This window comes from Lonchura striata, chromosome 9 (assembly GCF_050655825.1).
Source record: "Lonchura striata isolate lonStrDom1 chromosome 9, ASM5065582v1, whole genome shotgun sequence".
NCBI lineage: Eukaryota > Metazoa > Chordata > Aves > Passeriformes > Estrildidae > Lonchura > Lonchura striata.
Window position 1 is genome coordinate 22,777,730 of NC_140711.1, and position 20,658 is coordinate 22,798,387.

Here is a 20,658-nt window from a genome sequence, read left to right on the forward strand (position 1 = left end):
ATGTTCAAACTCCACTCCTCATTCCCCTCTAAAATGCAACTCCCACTACATATAATCCTTACTTTTGGCCAGATAAATTGGACCACAGTGAACCTCACAGTATTCAGCCTCCATGGTTTATAAGACGTGTATTATGAATACAAATCTTCAGCAGTCTTGCAGACATTTTATAGGCGAGAAGATTTTGGCTTGAACTAGTCTATTTCACAGCTCAGCAGAAGTACCTCATCAAGAACAAGCTGTGCCAGATGTGGTGTTTTTCAACATCTTGCATTGAGTCAAGAAATCAAGAACACTTCTTATGCAACACTGAGCTCCCATACACAAGCTGGAGGCCTCATATCTTTTTCCAACATCAACCATGAGCACCTGAATATTCTGCAGTTTCATTTAGATATGACTGTTAGTCTCAGACAAATCCATCAGCTTTCCTATCCTCGTTTTCTAATTCTATCACTTTGAGCTTCCTGATTCCATATTTGTTTCATACACCGTCTTGTAACTGCCTTCAAGAAAGTGCAATGCCAAACTGGCTAAATCTAGCACATTTCAACACTTAATTCAGAACTATACATTTGTCTGACCTAAGAAAAATGAAGCAAGTCTTAACTCTCTCCAACTCACCATTGCTGGGTAGAAGAGGATGAAGACAGCAGATCCCAAGAAGCCTGTTGGACCCAGAATAATCACATTATAAACCATGCCCAAGATGGCCACAATAGGGCCCCCAGCCAACAAACTGCCAACTGCTGCAGCTTCAAACATCCTCTGACCATCATTGGAGCAAACATTTATGAGCTGAAAAACAGAACAGATAATTTCGACTTAAGTCACAGCTCATTCTCAAAGGAATATAATACACATCCCTAAAACATTGCCATTTCCAAACCAAGGCTGCAGCTTACCTCTCCAAGAGACTTCTCCTTGATATTCTTCAGCTTGAGAATTTTCTTAAACGCCATTGTCAGGACAGCCCCACGCAGTCTGACCCCCGTGCGATAATTCAATGCCCAGGTTAGTGCCAGGGACCACGATCGCACCACTTCCGTCATAAAGATGCCAAAAACTAAAAACAAGCTGTACTGCAGGTTGGACTCACTCTGCTGGGTATACTCCAAGAGGTGTTTCACAACGAATGCCTACAGGAAGAAATGCAAGCTTGCATGAACATCCCATCATCCCAGAAGACCACACAACAACTTTATGTTAAGTTAGAAATAAGTAGGCTACTTTGCTTTTAAAAGAGCCATTTGAAATAGAAAGCATCTTCTTTCCAGAAGTAAAAGGTGTCAATACAAGAAGTACTGTAACACAAGCCCTGCTGAGAGCCAAGCACTGAGTCAAATTTAGTAAGTAAAGAGAGTTTAATTTGGAACCATATTCCTCGCAGCACGCTCCTAATCCTCCGTATCTTCTAACTTAACATAAATGTGTCAGTTAGCTGAAAGCAATGCATTATCATATAGAAGAGTTTTAAAATATAGTCACTACTTATACATCTGCACACATTAAGAAACATTCCTTTAAGTGACATTAAGACCTTTTTTATCTTTGGTTTGCTTCAAACGTGCTTATTTGATAAAAAGGAACAATGTACCTACAGTTGTAGAGGGGAAGAGTGAGAAGGACATTTGCAAAACATTCCTGGAAATAAACATCAGCAGTTTAATAGTAAAGAAAAAAACAAGCAGAAAGCACAAGGTACGCAATACCACAAATCATTGGGGATAGGGGAGAAAAAAAAAAAAAAGAGACAAAAAAATTAACTGTTCAATCCCTCCCCATACCCTCTTCCCCCAAGAACATAAACACTTTACCTCAGGAATCACATTTCAAGCATCACCTGCAGAAAGAGGACAGCCCCCAGAACCACCAAATCCCAACTCCAGCTTTTTGTGGTCCAGTGGCACAATACAACATCGTATAATTCACAACCACCAGCATTAAATATTATTAACTGCGAAACAATAGGCTTTTATTTGAAATGAAGTGTCATCTTAAACGGTAACATCTCAAAAACACTATACAACAAGTAGACCATGGTATAAACATACAATCTGCACATACAACATAATTATAAAGGGCTAATATCTAACAGTCAGTCTTAGCTTCTAACAAATTAGATTTAAATCTATACACAAAATTATAAAGATACAAAAACAGAATAGTATTTGTTCACGGAGTCCAAAAGAAGTCAAACTTGAAGGTACCAACAGAGGAGGCTTCTGAGGCTGCACAAATTCTGAAATCTGGTTTCAAAAGTATCCTACAGTAAGGCTTCACAGACAGCAAAAGACTTCCTAGAGAGCTTTTCAACAAATGATGTTTTAAGATACTGGTGCTTTCGATATACTAATACAGAGTAGAGAATTACCTCTGCCCACAAGAAAAATCAACAAAAAAATCTGAGACCAAAGAAAATATTTGAGAAGCCTTTCACATCATAGTCCGTTGAAGTCCTCTTGGCTAAACCATGTTCTGCAAGCAGGAGTTCTGTATAGTTTGAAGAGAGGAAAAAACAAAACCCCACAACTCCACCAAAGGTTTTGATAGCTACAGCCCAGCACCAAATTAAAAAAAAAAAAAAAAAAAAAAGGAGATCAAATCATCTGTTCAGAGGAAAATAATTCTGCACATCAGAACCAAGGAAACATGCTGTAAATAATTTTGTTCTTTTTCACAGATGTGAATTAAAGCCAGATGTCCATCAGATTATAGAATGGCCACTGAGAAAATTTACATACCGATCACTGAACAAATGTGAGGAGCTCACATTCACAGATCTATTGCATTCCAACTTTCTCCTGATTTGATTTAATTTTACATCCACTGTTTGGATCACAACTGCATACAGTTGGTCTGCAGTTACTGTGGAGATTACCAACTTCTTTTTCCAGTATTCAATCCAACATATGCAACTGAGTCACTGAGCAATTGGGGTGTAAATCCCCCTTTTTCCTCACGAGCTGTAACTCAGCATGGTCGCAGACTGCAAGCATTTTCTCACACACCACAGCATTGCTGAAAGTCTCCAAGAGAGGATGTATAAAGATAGCAGATGTTTCCTGGGGTCTCATTCCTCCCAAAACGTTAGTGCAATTTTGCAGCACTATTTTATAGATTCAGCATCTCCCATGATGGAATAGAAACCAGTTTACATTATACCCCAATTTATTTTTGTTCCAGAAGAAAGAAAAGAGGAAACAGTAGATTAAAGAATTTTGAAAAGGGAGGGGAAAAAAGTCACAGAAAAATAACATTTACATCTGAACAAGTACTATTCAAATTCATATTAGTTTAATGAAAAGAATCCAGCATAAAGTTATTTACAAAAAGAAACATTACAGCATATAAACTAAGCTAAGGAGAGAAAGAGCTCCTGTGGCTATTACCGCAGTGGTTGGTACAAGCTGCTTGGCTGTCTTAAGCATTCCCATGGAATAAACATTACCTTACCTTTGCTCTTGGCGGTGGCTCTGGCCAGCAGGAATGCCTCATCCTGACGCAGAAAACAGCCATCCTGAAAATGCTGAAGAACAGCTTCTGTCACTGGTCCCACTGCAGTGCCGGCATCCCTGCTGCAGCCAGCGCGCCACAGCACGGGGCAGGCTGCAGCTGGAGCCAACAGGGAAACTGGAAAACTTACCTCCCATAGCTTACCACTCCCCCCTCCAGTAACTGACCAAACTGTCAAGCTGTGCTCCAATAAAATAGCAAGTTTTCCCATCTCCCAAATGGGAAGAATAGCTCTGAACAGTAGCAAAGAGGTACATTGTTCAGACCTGGAGTTAAACCGATTACATTCAGCAATCAAGAAACCTCTTTGTTCCTCCATCAGAACTTGGAAATTTTGGTAGCTGATCAAATAGTAGCAAGTATTTATTGGAGATAAATAATATATCACCTATAGTAGTACATTCTGATGGTTATTACAAGGCACTCTGACACATGCAGCTGACTCACCAGGTTATAAGTTCAGATTCTGTGCCAGATGCAAAATGTATCAAAATAAAAAAGAGGAAGACCCTTGAAGGATCTGATACCGAAAAATAAAAACCACCCAAAGCTAAAGAGTCCACACAGGAAGTCTGGAACAACGTCTTTCCAGTTATAACCATCACAATGCTCAATTGCAAAGCCACAGCCATTTGCTGGCCTTTCAAGACCATAGATATTCAATTAAAAATTTTGAAGTATAATATAGTGTTTAACTCCACTTTTATAATTTTGATGAGGGCAAGTGCTTTTCCTGATCTCCCTTCTCACCTTCAGGTGACTGAAAGGGCGTAACAATACAAGAAAGCACTAATACTTTTGAGGAGACAGCATAGGCATATCCCTGAGGCATGCCATTTTTACAAACAGGGAGGAGGGATGGTAAAGACTTATTTTCATGCCAAATGGTGGAACCAGAAGTGAATTGGGCCTTATTCAGAAACATGAATAAGGTTGTCTGTAAATGGGCAACTGCCTACAGATAATTTTAAGTTACCCATATCAAGCATCAAATGCAGCAGTAGCCCCCAGCATAATCAAGCTGGTTTGTTTTCTTCTTTCCCCTCTGACTCTCTCTCATTCAGCAGTTTGGCTGAGACAAATTGAGACCATTACGCTACAGAAATTAGGGGTAACCCTGCTATAAGTTCTCTGCTAAAGATAAAAGCAGCTCCTCAAGCCCTGTAGTGAAACAATGACAGAAGCTCTTCTTGGGAAAAGCTAGTGCTGTTAAAACCTTAATCATAATTTACTGTTAATTACAAAAGTATGTTCATGTATTTTTTAATAAAGACAACTATAAAATAGTACAAAGAAAAACAATACCACAGAAACATTCATTATAATTCATATTACATGAAACAAGGCAAACTTTAAGACTTAAACAGAACATCATTTTTTGATAAGACATTTAAAAGCAGGAAAACATTTTAAAAAGACATTTCACCTAACAGTGCACCCAAGTGTACTTACCCAAGAAATGAACCTCCAGCTTACCAGCACACTGAAACGTGTACTACTAGCAGTAATACTGCTCCTACTCCTCAAGGGAAATGTGTAGAGAATAAATTTAGTCAAAGTTTCAACTTTAAATCTGCACAGCATGTGCAACAAACACGTGACAAAAGAATGGTGTGAATGTCAAGTCCCATGTTGTTATCTTCAATACGACCCTTAGCAACAAACAGCAGCCGTTCATTAGGCAACAAGATTTTCTAACACTTCTACCTGAAACCTGTCTGGCCATTCTCTGTAGGATCAGTAAAGACTATGCCCACAGACTTCTTGAGACCTGCTCATGTTAGTTTTTAAGCAGTGCTCTCAGAATTGTTTCTTGGTCCGCTTCTTGAAGACTGTTATTAATGCCAATAATTTAAGATTAGGGTTTTATCAGACTGAATTTTATTCCAAGATAAATTTACAGAATTTCAAAGAGAAAAACAATTAGAAGACCTGCACATAAAAATCTTATGAAAAAAGCAAGTTATGCAGTTAGGGAAGAACTTTAGACTATACTCAAAACCAAAGAGAAAAACCAAAAAGTCCATTTCCTCCAGGATACCTAAACTCCCCCTCCCTTCTCCAAGAACTTGCCTGGGTATTCAGCAACTGATCCATCAGCTGTAGGAATCCTATCTTGGATTATTGAATTGCTCTTGAATTTTACCCCAAAATTTCTAGCTAGTCAAAATGTTTAAGTGATTCTGCAATGAAACCTTAAGATTTTACAATTGGCCATGAGATGGAGCCCTCTGGGGTTGTTAAAAAAAGGATGGATATTACTTACTGGTCCACTGAAACCCGCGAGCTGCGTGACCATCAGAGACACTATGGAAAGGATGAGCCTGGTGCGGCAGAAAACCCACACAACCCTCCGGAGAGAAGCATCATCAGGCCCATTTTCTTTCAGTTCTTCTTGCCACAATCTTTCCAACCTAATAAAAACAGAAGATTTATGACATTTATTCATGTAATCAATTTTTCACCATAAGAGAAGGTACAGTCTCATAGGTACTTCTTAAAACTCTAAGTGCTTCCTAGCTCAGAACAACAAAAAATATTAAGAGAAACAAATACATTCTGTATGGTAAAGAGAAATATCTGTGTAGTGTTCTATTCCATAGGACAGAGGGATGAAAAACACAATGCTTTTTCTTTGCCTGAAGCCTCTTTGGCAATCTTAATATACTGACAGTCTTTCTCTGCTGAACTGACTGAAGAGCTGCAGAGTCAAAACCTGAAGAAATTCTCATTAACCACAGAAGGTAAGCTTGATCAGAAGATCTGATCCACATTCAGATCACCTTGCTACTGACAGTACTATTTCTCATTTAAGCTCAAGACTTTTTTCACTGCAGCCTGGAGAAAAAAATTGTTTTAATAAAAAAACAGGTTAAAGACATGTAAAATCAGAATAATTGCAAGACACTCCTAAAAATATAATCCCCTAATTTCACAGAACTCAACAAGGCTACAGAAACTGCGCTGCATGAGAAAGTCAACCCTGAAAGATGAAAGTAAATTCTACCATTCTGAGAAAGGCAAAACAAAATGTCAGTGTTGCTCTTCTAGGGCTATACCATTGACACCATATATAGACACTAAACCATTGCCTATACACTAACATGCAATAAATGGAAACAAGAAAATAACAAACTAGATGTCTTTACCTTCTGCAGTTGACATCTGAAGACTCATGCCTTGATAAAGACCACACATCATCCATAAACAATTCCCCTTTCTTGTATGCTCTGTGGGCCAAAGGAGTGAGCCAGGAGAAGGTCATGGAGGAAAAAAGCCCAGCATTATCAACCGGGTGCTGGTGTCTAAAAGAATTAAAAAGAAAAAATCACAAACAAATGAAAAAGGAAACAGGAAATGTAAATCTTTAAGAAAAACAAAGCCTCCTCTCATTGGAAGCACTCAGAGTACCAAATGGTCCATGCCAGCCACACTTGCTAAACAAATTCTGATGTTTCCAGTACCAGTCAGACCTACATCTGCAATTGTGCTTTGTCACTGGTTTGAAAAGCAAATGCTGTATCAGTTCCGTGGTAACCTAAAGACGTACTTGGAAGTGGTCCGTATGGGTTTCAGTGCATTCAGACCATGGTGGTATTTGCCTTTGTGATGCTCTTCATCCAGCATTCTCAGCTGGGAATGCACAGAGATGTCCAGTGGCAGGCCCTCTGCCCGAGCTGCTGCTTCCAAGGCATCCTGGCATTCAATCTGCTTTTACAAAAAGACAACAGATTCAGACTTCAAAACTACATTTGAAGTCCATGACTCCCATCTCCAGCAATTTTGCACCTCTTCTGCAAATTATTGTGCAACAATCACAGTCATTTCAATGTCTCAAAGCACAGGCTTCATCCTGGCAGCAAAGCTACGGAAGGCACAGGTTCAAGATCTGTGTTAGATTGCTGCATTTGTAAAACAAATTAGTACTAGTGTTGCACCTGTGCATTCAAAGGATAAATGGATGGACCAGACTAATCCTGCCACAGGAAATAAGATAGAGAAAAATTACAACAAAGTACCTACTACATCAGTTCAGGAAATCAATGACTGGCTTATGCAGTGAAATTAAGACATATTCTTTATGAATTTACACCTTCTTAGTATAATTTAGATATTCTTATCCACAGAAAATACAAAGTATTTTCAAAATTCTACTGAAGTCCCTTCCTCAAAAACACTTTAGACTAAATCAAAAAAACCAAACATGCACTAAGCAGAATTGTACTTACTTTTATCATGTTTCCTATTTTTCCTCTTTTTCCCTAATCTAAATGGAACAAAATTGACAATTTTCTCTGCTCCCAGGCACAGTTTCTCAATGGCTCAGCAACTTTGGTAACAGACACCTACTTTAAAGGCAAACCTTATCTCAGGGAGGGTTTCCACAACCCCAGTGAAAGGCAGACTGAAATGCTAATCCAAGAGGAGAAACAAGAGTGATACAGGATAGTCAAAATGTTGCAGAGTTTAAACAAATCTTTTGAGAAGCAGCCAGATGTTGGCTGCAACACTACAGCAAAACTACATGAGGAGATGAGCCTGTTACCTGTACTGGCAGAGGGCTCTTGACTGGTTCTGCTAATTTGATGTGTCATTTATTGCAGGACCATGTTACCTGCTTGTATTCTAGTTTATTGCAACTGAGCTACTTTGTAGAAGAAAAAAAAAACTGATTTAAAAATCTTCCTGAAGGTCTTAAAGATACTATGATTCTACCTTTATTAGTTGACTTATCAGAGAGAAGCTAGCTTGTTTCCTTGAAAAGAAACAACTGTAATGCATTGTAGCCTCCAACAAACAGTAAACGCCAACACTTGCTTCCTGACTTCCAAGTCCTGTAATTGTTTTTGGAAATGTCACCATTTATCGTGGTCTTTGTCTGCCCTATGTTAACATGTAATAGTATAGCACACTAAGACACTGTTTCCACCCATGAGAAGGATGAGAACAGGAAACTGAAAAAGACATAAATCTGTTCCTTAATTACTTAACCAAAGTACTTAAATAGTGCCTAAGCATGTTGTCAATAATCTATGGTTCTATCTCAAAAAACTTATTTGCAAAGCTATCACCTAAAGCTATAGTAACAAAAGACAGCCAAATAACACAAAAACAAAAGAACATTAAAACCTTATGACACTTGGAGTGACTCAAAACCACAGTACTTGAAAACTGAAAAAGACTTCTCACTCAATTTATATTAAATTATTGACTCACAAAGGCAACACTGCCTTACTAAACCTATGCAAATCAGCATTAATAAGGGACCTGTCATAATCATCCTAAAGGAGTTCTGGACCACTTCTTTTCTGGATAGAGCCGAGGAATTCTTAACTGGTTTGTTGTGTTACCCTCACAAGAGGCCCAGGGCAGATCTGCCCAAAATCTTGTTGCTGATAACACACTTGTTTCTAAGTGATGCCATAAGCTAGTTGTATAAACATTGCTTTTCAGAGCACACAAAAAAGCGCCTATAAGTAAAAAAGTCTTCCAAAACAGAAAACACTATGTCAATAAGCATAAAAATAGGTTTTCACCCACTTAGAAACAAGAATAGCTTCTGCAAGGGGTTTAGGCAGTCCAAAGATAATATTCATAAACAATCACTGAAAAATAATTAAACTCTCCAGAGCTGCTCAAGAGTTCTCTCCGCAAATGTGAAAAAGCCGCATTGATAAAGATGAGGGCCCTGCCTTTGAAAGGCCTTTATAATGTTTTGCCATAGAGACAAATACAACCACAAACCCCTCACTGAGAGCACTGCTCATCTCCATCTTGATGAGATTGACAAAATCCTACATGTAAGACTGTCAAGAAACAAATACATCATACCACTGTACAATTAAGTTCTAAGAACAACTCTACAGTTCTGCATAGTTCTCTGAAGATCAGAAGACCTTCAAAGCAGAGTTTATCAAGAAGTGAGGCTCCTAGAGCTGTTCTACAATGCTCTTCAGGAACAAACAACTGAAGTAAGAAAACCAAAACAACCCCAACACTTAATTTAGGTTTCTGATTAGTTTTTCTGATTGCCTGCATGTGTGCACAGTTTTCTTGGAAACCAATACCTTCAGTCGTTACTAATACGCTACAACAGGCTCCAGCTCTGCTATTGAAATAAATGTCCAATAAACATAAAAAATAAATTAAAATACACTTTTTCTAATTCATCAACTTATTAATATGCCAAAACAAGCAATTAAATGAGTGATACAACATGGTACTGATAACTCCAAAGGAATGCTTACAGAAACAAAACAAGTCTAAATCAGATATTGCTAACTGGAAGAGAGATTCATTCAGACATTTATTGAGAAACAGCAGATGACTAATCAGCACCAACAAAAGGCCAAAATAACAATGAAGATTTGTTATAAAAGACACAAAGGATAAAGCAGAAAGCATTACCATAACACTTTAAAAAACCCTAGTGTTTGCATCCTTTTTGAACACCAGACTATGCCCCTTGTCACTTCAGTTCAAAAAGGGCATGATACTTAAATTTACTTCCCTTGAGCAGCAATAACAATGGGGCTTGGAATAGCATAAACTTAAGATTTTTTTCAGCTGGATTGATCAAAGGAATAAAGGTACAGGTATTTGAGCAGTCCATAAAACCTGAAGAAAGAGAACTAGAGAATGACTACCAACTGTTCTTATAACAAAAGAGCAAGGCACACAAATTTAGAAGTTTCTATCATAGGATACTGTAAGGTTCAAACGCATAAATGGACTAAACACTGGAGAAATAAACTCACACAGGATAAGCATATCATGGCTTGCTGAAAACATGACAGAGGGCAAGAACAATCATTGTTCAGCATCTTGTTAAAATCTGGTAAACACCAAATAAATTTTCTGCAACCATAGGCATCTCCTAACAGAGCATAACAGCGCTGCACGCCACATGCCATGAAGCTCTGACACACCCGAGTACAGGCTGATACAATTCAACAGATGACTATAAGAATTAACAAATAAGAAAACAGTTAAACTTTTACTCTTTGGCCCAATGCCCAAGAGTGGAGTGAGCACCAAGGAAGCATCACTGCACACATGATCTTCCTTCATGGGTAGGTCACAGAGGGGCAGAGAAAAAGAAGCACAGTTGGTGCTGCCACCACAGAGCACACCTACCCCATCTGACTTTCTACAGCTTAGGAAAACAACAGAACCATACAAGCACCTTCTGGCATGAATTCCTCATCAAAAAACTGGTTACAGCAATGGTAAGCACATAAGGTAATGAGAGAGTCAGAAAGATTGCATGGTTGGCTAAAGACATATGACAAAGCCCAAGTGAGGAGAGGAAAATGAGTGGTTTAGGGGCAAGGAGAAACTATTTGCTCATTAAATTACCAAATCCACAATCTAAGGTAATGAAAACGCAGGAAATTTAGAAGCCAAGCTGCAAAGCTGTCATATACACATTACGTCAGAAGTTCCATAGAAAGTAAGAATGGTATGAGGAAACTTGCTCAGAAAGGCAAGCAAACTCAATTATGTAAACTTGCACTCTTCTGAAAACGTGCTAAGCAGGCAATATGGGCATCTGAGGATGGGGAACAGGTAAAGAGAAACAAAATAGCTGTCATGTAGGTGGGAAGGAAAAAGCCATCCAGGGAGATTTTATCCTTTCACAGAGTCCTATAACAATCTCCTGTTTAACAGAAGGTAGCAATTATTGGTTTGACAACTGTAACATCACAACTGCAAAACCAGACAAGACCGGTGGCAAAGCAAAACAGATCTTTCCATCCCTTACTCATTTTGCAGAGGAAGAATCTGATGTGTGCATACAACCCAAACCCCACCAAACAGCTTCATCCCTTCTTCTGTAAGGCAGAAGATCTTCCAAGGCTCAGATCACAGCAGGGAAGAAGCTCCATCTCTTCTGGTCCTACCAGCAGCTGACAGGAAATTAGAACAGACCTACAACTACTTTTTTACTAATTCTTGCAGCTGATATAGAACACTAAAGCTACTGTGGTTGACTTATTACTATAAAGTAAAATTGTTTAAGTTGTAAAGGTCTCTGAGCTGGCAATACTGCAGAACACAACTCCTACCTCTTGTATTTAGCAGCCACAGCTCAGCAAGCTTCCTCATGCCTTTAAAGTTCTCAGCAAGGAGAGGCAAATGGGAAACCTAGAGACCAGAACAGCAGAGCTCAGGACTAGGTGGGTATGTGATGAGAAAGAATTATATCATCACGAGTTCTGCTTAAAGCATTTGCCATATTACAACTCCAGGATGAAGAGCAATTTTAAAATATTTAAGACTTTCTTAAAATATTGGTGTTGCAAAACAAGATTAGTTATTAGCTTGTATGGGCTAGGGAAGGGAAGAAAAGAACCAACTGTTCCATTTAGCTTAAGCACAACTGAAATAAAACAAGTTTAGGAAAATATTCTCTGGAATTGTAATTACATTCTTCTTCCCAGAAATTCCTCTGGGCTCAAGAACACTCCCAATAGAAAGGAGTAAGGGGTATATACACAGCTTCTGCAGGTACCATAGGCAACCCCTAAAGCACTGTTGTCCAGACTGCAAGTCATCAAACCCCAGAGCATCTGGAAATCAAATAGGTTTGCAGGTCCAAACATTGTCAAGTCTGCAGCTGCTTGGTGAAGCAGCAAGCACACTATGAACTTTATAGTGTACTAAGACAATTCTTTTCTCCTTTCACTGGATTTAATGCAGTACACATTCTATAAAAATATTAACAAGGGGATCTGCAGCATTAGGCTCCCAGCCTTTTCTGTAGCTAGGATACTTTATAATACCCTGCCTGATTAAAACATGAGCCTATTTAAGACTACTTTGGTGTATCATCCACCCATACCAGCTGTCTCCCTGATGCTGAGGCAACAAGGAGCAGGCACTGGGCTAGAGCAGAGACAGTGGGTGTCAGGAAGGAGACACTGATCCTTTAGGCACCTGCACACACTCATTGCAAAGTACAGACAGCACAGCAGAATTCACACAGCACCAAGGTGAGACCATCAGACAGTGTCAGATGCCTAGAAATTATGGTTACAACTTCCATAATAGAACCAGAACAAGAAGTCAGAGACTCCATTTTCTTCAACCTCCTGAAAAAGGGGGTATAAATAAAACCTCATGTCTCTGCTGCCTTTCCAGCATTTGCTACCTGAAAGAACAGCTCTTCACAGCACCAAACACATAGTCAAATGCAGGAATAAGTACAGCTGTGCCATATTTCTCTTAAAAGATACAAATTAACTGTTCAGAAACATGCTCTGATTTACCACAACAGTTCAGAGATGGAAAAGCTTGAAGTCTACTTTAACAGAGTTACATGCAACTTGATTACACCAGATCTGCTGTTTACTTTTCTGGCCAGGATTAGCAGAAGTTGTATTAACACCACAGTCATGGTTTCAAAGCTAGCCTGAGTTTATGCATCCTCAGATAAAAGCAGAAGCCTCCCGATAGTGCTTGGTACTGATACCAAGGCTCTGCAGCCATACAAAGGCAGGGTATGTACATCTGGTAAGTCTGAGTATTTTAGTCACATATATTGAGCACTTTCACTTGAGGCACATGAAGTCCTTGGTGAGAACAGGTATATATCAGCTTCTTACAGGAATATTTCTTATTTTACCTTGCCCTTGAATTCTGGCCAGCATCAGCTTTGAGGTGATATGTTCTCAACTCTTTCCTAGCAAATCCATTTATTCCTGCAATCCAAGAAATACAGAGTTTGGCATGAAGTGCTTATTTTAGGATTTTGCAACTGTAGCTGCTATGAATGCACCTGATAAGCAGCTGTCCATGTGCTTAGGCTTGTGCTATCCATGAATCCCTGTCTTTTGTTTTGCATTAAAACCAGTATTCATGATCTTGTAAGCAAGCATTCTAGGATTCATCCAAAACCAAGGCTTGGGTTAAAAAAACTTAAGTACATTGACCATCCAGCACTGGAGCACCATAGCTCATGCACAGTGACAGCAGACTCCTGTGGAATTGGAAATAACTAGATTTAGAATTGACACCCTCCATGCCTCTGCCTAAAAAGATGAGAAACCCAACTCCTTACTAAGCAGATCAACCTAGCATAGCACAGGCTGAGAATTTGGCTCCTGCCTTGAGCAAGGTAAGCTCTGCTCTCCTGAACCACCCCAATACCCTACCATATGCTGGGGGTGTTCTTCAGTAACAATCTTTATTCAGGCCATGCCTAAGCCAGGTCACAATAGAAGCTGCACATGTGAATGTTGTTCAACACTTGGAGCATCCAGAGAGGCTTTGACCTTAAGCTCTTATTGAGTGGAATCACCAACGAGTGACAGCAGAAGCCTTGACACCACAGCATTTATCAAGGCTAATAAAACAATCTTGTATTGAACTCACCTTCCTGCACCAACACATCTTTCCAAAAGCAAACAGTAAACTAGGAAATGCAAACTAAACATCTCAGGGCTCTAAACATGTTGACTTCAAAATTCATTAACCTTCATCTTCAAAAACAACTGAAACACAGATTTTGTTTGTGGAACATCTTGTTTGCCATCTGCACAACTGACTGACTACTCCTTATCACTAGGATACAAATTTTCAAAAACTAATAACCATCTCAATATCCCAAGACATCAGAACCCCCTGCATATATATGATTTTAAGTTGCTTCAAGCTAAGCTCACCAATATTTTGGGATAGATGCAGTAAATATTTCTGGAAACACTTATAGCTATACATTGAATTTCTGAAAGAGCCATAAAGCAGAGTGTCTGCAACACTAATACAGAACACCACAATGGAAAAGATACTGCAAGATTTCCTTCACTAATAGCTAATCTACTCCCTACACATTTCTGATCATGAGCAGGCTGACTTAGAAATTGGCTCTGAACAAAGGAACAGCAACTCACAGTAGCCAAAAACAATACCAGCATGTGGTCAGATCTGAGGTTTTATAATGTGGCTAAGACTTGGAAAGAAGATGGCTGTGCACTAAGGAAGGCAGTCAAGTTCCAATGGAAGCTGTGAATTACCCAGAATATTGATGCTCCTCTAGAAAACATCTCTGCCCAGTCACAGACCTCACCTTTTTGTTCCTCTTGTTAAGTGGAAGGCTTCTCTGATATCATAAAACCCTCTCCAAGTGTCAGATAATATTTCAGATTTGATACATGACTGTCTGTGGATATGCTCCTTTCTCAGATAGTGATATGTACATGTAGGCATGGAGGACAAGGTAGAGATACCCCTTCTTTGGTGTGGTTAGAGGGTCATCCTAAAGCATACACCAACAAACAATTCTAGGATCTTCTATCAAGTGATTCTTGACAGAATCACTTGATTCTGTGATTACTGTGTCAGTGACTGCTTTACTAGCAGAGGTTCAATGGTAAAACAACAAAACATGATTATAACCAATATATTCAGTTCTTTGCAGATATAACGGAATTAATGCATCTTCAGAAAGCACCACAAATGTTTGCTTCTGCACCTAGTCTAGTTGTATTCAAAGTTCTCAAAGATAATAAAACTGCTGCAAAAAAAACAGATTTTAAAATTTTGCTTTCATTTGATTTGAAAAAGTAAAAAAGTGTTTGGAAAAATACAGACGCATCCAGCAGCTCCAGCTACAAATAACACTTTACAGTTAAGCTGTCTAGGACTGCTCTAAGCATGGAGTGCACAAGCAGAAGTACCCAGGCTACACTCACACCCCTATTTTTAACCTGTTGTTCAGTTGACTCAGACACTCAGATGTTTCAGAGAGGTTGAGGCTGAATTGATCTATTTAAATACTCAGTGATAAATCACTTCAAAGCTATCAGTGCTTGAAGGATTTACATCAATTCCAGCAAGTTCTGATCACATTCCCTGCTGTCTTGGGCAAAAGATGTCAGAAACAAACCTGAAAAACAAGAGATCAAGGTAAGGACAGGAATATTAGTAGGGCTTCTGATAGCTAAAGTTAGCAACACATTTCCTGCATGTTTGAAGTGATCTCTACAGTTCCCCTGGCTGGTGCCTTGAAATGTAACAATTTGCACTTGAGATTCACCACAGATGCAGTCATTATCCTTCAGCAGCAAGAACTTAATCCTGAACAGTACATTCCAGCCAGAACCAACTACAGCTTGGAGTACAATTTGTAAATAAGTGCTGTAGCATCGTTAACGTGGGAAGTCAAATTCCAAGAATTGAGTTCTCATAAGCTCTGCATACTGTAGGAGCAGCTTGTTCTCATATCCTCCTCTCATGTAATTGTAATGGGGTATGGAAGCAAAATTCATTGCCTGCTATTCCATCAAACAAACACAAAATCTACATTTGAGACAAACCAATTCCAAAAGCATTTCAAAAATAATTTATTTCTCTTCATCTGTCATTTTAAAGCAGATTTCATAGACAGTGGAGTCTGTCCTCCCCAGGATACATTGCTTCCATGAGAAAAACTACAAACAATTACTTCAGCTGCAAGTTGAAGGGCACAGGCACATTCTGAGAACAAAAAGTCCTAAAGGTCTAAGTACAAATAAACATTTCAAAACATCCCTTAATTATTACTCACTGGTCATGCAACAGCTTTTATAAATGAAGACCACTCACTGTAGTGCCAGGCAGCAAGTGCACCTACAAGTTCTCCAGCAGAGGCATGTCCCCACACACAATAAGCCCAATTAGTACAGTACTATGCAGAGAGAACATGTAGTTAAGACTCTGTTCTGTAAGCTACATTAAGGTCTCCAAAGACTTAAAAATCAATTGTTATCAGAACACACTGCAGACACTTATTCATGAGGTGAATATATGTATTCACAAGCTGAATAATTTTCTTCATGAATTTTAGTCCCAAAGTGCCTATTTCAAAGGTCCATATTTCTATAGCAACATTCCCATTAAGTACCAGGAAATGGTAGATTAGACCTACTTATATTGCAGAATTATTTCAATTATGATTCCAGGAAGCCTATTTGAAAAACTCCTGTCTTTCAGAGATGTGATCTTTCAAGCTGTGACCAAGCAGCATTTAAGCTTCCAAGGAAAGAATTGCAAGTTCTTTTTCACTATTGTCATGAACACACTTGTGGTAGTTTGAAACAGCATCCTTTCAGCAGGATATAAACACAAGAATGAAGGTTTCAGGACAGCAAATGGAAAGCTGAATATAACCTTTATACAATGCAAAGAAGAGACATACATAAAAGCTCTGGGATTTTGGCTCAATAGTAAAACAGGTCTTTCACCTATAAAGATCATGATCAGAAAATCAACTAGACTTGTCTGCTTCAAGTTCAGATGGATGCAGAAAATGCAGCAATATAGGCAACAACAAACCCCAATAAGTCATTATTTATCAGCCTAATGTTCTTGTAGCCCTGCCAGCAGCAGTCATCACCAGTTGCCATGAACCAGTGGCCCTCGACTACCATCCCCAGAGCGTAAAGGATTCTACCTCACCTTATAAGGTGTACCATGTTAGCAAGAAGTCTACCTCATGCAGTGAAAGTCTGCTGCAAAACAGCCTTAAACTTGTATTCCACAAAGATCTGAAGTTAGTGATAAAATAACAGCCTACATCTGCTTGCAGCTTGTTCCTGGCAATACAGATCATGCTTACAGCTTAGTCATGTTCTGGTCAATCTAATTCAAATCCTGAGCCAGATTTTCTACAAGAAATTTGAGAGTCACAACATCTCTACTGATGGTACACTGGACTCTGTTGTCCAAGTGACAGAGTTGCACTACAGCTTATCCTTCTATCTGAACTGCTGTGGTCCTACCTTTTCTCATCACATCAGCCCTCTGTTGTGTTCTGTCACCAGCTGGGCCGAGTCAATTTAGGCATCTAACCCAATCCACTTCCCATAAAAGATACAGTAGCAAAGGACAGAGTTCCTTCTTTTCCCCTGAAACACCATTTTCTTCACAGCTTCTACCATTTTCTTACATGCAGAGGGAAAGTGCTTAACCAAACAGACAAAGCTCAGCCTTATGAAAGGGAAGTCTTTGCTCTTCCCTAAGCCAAGTGCATTGCTGAAACCAGAGCTTGTTTCAACTAGAAAGGGAGAAACTTGGTACACAAACATGAATGTCTAACTTAGATAAGGTGTTATGAATACCGCTCCTTTTACTTAACCTTAGTATCCTGCAAGCAAGCAGGATTTAATCTCACTGACATGTAGCAACAAATTCAGAGTTGCTTGTGTCTGTGGATTATATACACCTGGTCTGCAAGGCTAGCCAAACAAAAATGGCACCAATGTCTGAGCTAGAAATTAGCACAACCTTGGCATACTGAACAAGATAACTACCAAGTGGGCATCCTATCGGAACCAGGAGACTCCATTAGCAAAACAAGTTCACTCTTCTAACTCAAAGAGAACAAACAAGATAAAATTCAATGTATGAACTTCTCTTACATCAGTAACCACAAGTTTACAGAACTCCTGTTTTGCAACCAATTATCTGTGTGTACTACCCTGTAGTCATAGGCAGCATATCAAATGGTAGGGGTAGAAGGGTAAAAAAGACCAGCAACAGAGTTAAGCTGACCTGAAGCTGCCTCAGAGTTAGAGATTTTTATGCCAGGCTGTACAGACATGCAGAATTTGGCTTACTTTCAGTCTGTACAAAAGAAAAAAAAAGTAAAAAAAAAAGAAAAAAAAAAAGTACCTACAAATATGCTGGTTTCATGACTTCATTTAATTAAAAATTTACAGGTAAGATAAAAACTGTTTCCTTTAAAAGTTAAACCCTGATTAGATGATGCAGACCAAAAGAGAGATAACATGCAATGATTACTGCTGAACTCCACTGCCACTGGTCAGGAAACAGAGCTGCCCACCAATGGCATCACTGTTGTCAGCAGTATTTTAACAGAGCAGACTTTCTACTGCACAGGGCAGGGTCAGTGGCAAGCCCGTGACATCAACATCATAAAAGCCGTTAAAAATCCGCACCATGACTCCGGAGCGCTCTCGGTTCCGCATCAGTGCCTGCTCGAATGCAATCAGACACCACCTTGCTGGAACACCGTCAGCAGCACTGTGCTGAGTCATGGAGCCTGTGGGGACACTGGAGCTGCAGGGCCTGCACTCAGCTGCTGCAGAGCTGAGCTTTCCAATCCCAAAACTCAGCAGTGCAGCACTGGGAAACCCTCAAACCCACTGAAATAGGGGAAGGAAATACAGAGTATCTCAGCATCTACTATAACACAGCAAAGATTAAGCCTTCTTAGAGGTCTTTACAATTCCTTCATACAAATACAGCCAGTTCCCTTATTTCCAACCCTCTCACAGGCAATCTATGTGGAATGACCAGCAGCACATCATTGCAAAAATCAGACAGAAGCACTATTAACTTTGTCTTCAGAAAAAATTTACAGTGTATATGCATATGTATACCAATCCTTGGAGTATTTCAGAAAAGGTCAAGAACAGGATATGCAAGAAAATATTAGCTGCTTTGAATGCTAGCACTAGAATATCTTTAACCTTCTTCAGCTGGCAAGGGTTATTAGTTTCTGACCATATCTTTCACCAGCGTGGGTGTTTCCATTTCTCTGAGCCTTTTTTCCTTATGGCACTTGGTAGTAAATGCACTCTTCCCAGTGAAAACAAGCTCTAAAAATTAGAAGCTCTGAATAATGACAGGCTAGCTCTAAGCCAGTGGTTATTTCAAGACCCAGCTCTCAAAATAAACTAGAATTATGACAATACCTCACCATGTTAAATAAACAGATGTTCAAGAAAGTGTTCAATAATAATTGCTTTCATCTGAGGGGAAAAGTAAAGTCATGCTACTAGAGCAAGCTAGACATCTGTTTTAGAAAATTAACCCTTGAAACAACCATGGCATGATTAAGAGTTTTTTCAGCTGCCAACACTGAATGGTGCACGATTTGTACTGAGGGCTCCACTGTTCTTGCTTGGTTGTATTGATTCTCTAATACACAAAGGTTTAAAAAATTTCCTTGATTCACATCAATAGCTGAATACTAGAAAAAGCTTTATTACTGAAAAGCCACATTTAAAAGTGAAAAATGCTTAATAGGTGCTGAGACCTGTTACCAAAATAGCTACAGCACCCCTTGGAACGACCTCTTCCACACAATAGGTAATACTCATTATTGACCTTCAATGCAGCAAATCTATATACAGCTGGCACAGCAAAAAGGCTGCTGCATGCAATTTAATAAGCATAAAGACTGAAAAATAAACTATGAAAAAGAAACTGACCTTAAGTTTAGAATGCTGAAAATTAGACTCTTCCTGCTCTTCATGCTGTACCGAGTCAGCTCTCTCCCTCACACTTCTATACCCAGGACTGGGTATAATGTACTCTTTTCCTATGTCGATGTCTTTCATCTTCTGTAAACGCCAGGGTTTACACGTGTATTTTCACCTCAAGTATCTGAAAAATAATTAAATTCCCCTTCATTATGTGCCATGCCCAATACACCAGTTACTTTTAGTCACCTGTTTTTAAAGTTAATTTTCAAAATCAATAAGCAATTGTAAATGAGTTCTATTACAACAGGGCTGTAAATAACATGGCTTTTGAAGTCCACATAAGACTAACTTCTCATGAACTAGTTTAAACATACCCTGAGGTAATCAATGAGTACAATGATCCTCAATGCACTAGAGTGCTGTCATAGTTCCTCCCTTAGATCTCAAATACAATTATGCAATCTGACAGATTGAAGTAATAGCTACAGCATTTAGCCAAAACCCTGAGAAACTTGATTAGGAAGACCAAATCCCCAAAATCTTTCGTAAAGAGTCTGAAATTGCATATATCCAATAATTTATCAGCACAAAGTTTTGCAAAACCAACCTCTCTGGAGAGATCACTTCAGAAAATTAGTCAGTTGAAACACCCTGGAGAAAACTATCTCCCTTCTCTATAGCATTGCTCACTTACTCCATAGGCTTGAGCTATAATTAAGTGCAGACATGCACAGGAATGAGTCACACCTTCAGTGCTGCAGGTTTCCACTCAGTCTATCAAACTGCACTGAAAGGTCAGAAGGAGAACCAGAGCCTGGAAGACAAAATTCACTCCTCTCTGTGAGACTGTTTTTTATAACTCAGTTCTATCGCATTCTGCCACCCGCCTGCAACTAAGGCGATGGGAGAAGCCTGGTTGCGCTACGCT

The 20,658-nt window shown here is 39.2% G+C and overlaps 1 protein-coding gene across 10 annotated transcripts in view; it reads right to left on the reverse strand.

Moving 5' to 3' along the window:
- The window catches only part of ABCC5 (ATP binding cassette subfamily C member 5), a 45,000-nt gene that overhangs the window by 23,766 nt on the left and 576 nt on the right, over positions 1 to 20,658 (reverse strand). For 2 of the 10 annotated variants that reach the window (XM_021544184.4, XM_021544204.4), the window contains exons 2-7: positions 19,737 to 19,911; positions 7,067 to 7,227; positions 6,666 to 6,821; positions 5,783 to 5,930; positions 906 to 1,139; positions 625 to 798 (exon numbers count right to left, since the gene is read on the reverse strand). In XM_021544184.4, coding sequence (XP_021399859.1) covers positions 625 to 798; positions 906 to 1,139; positions 5,783 to 5,930; positions 6,666 to 6,821; positions 7,067 to 7,227; positions 19,737 to 19,865 — 1,002 coding nt within the window. In that variant the 5' untranslated portion in view covers positions 19,866 to 19,911. Of the gene's footprint in view, positions 1 to 624; positions 799 to 905; positions 1,140 to 1,597; positions 1,803 to 5,782; positions 5,931 to 6,665; positions 6,822 to 7,066; positions 7,228 to 19,736; positions 19,912 to 20,477; positions 20,545 to 20,658 lie in introns of those variants that run through there. The other 8 variants (XM_021544195.4, XM_077785708.2, XM_085587924.1 and 5 more) reach the window with 6 other exon arrangements.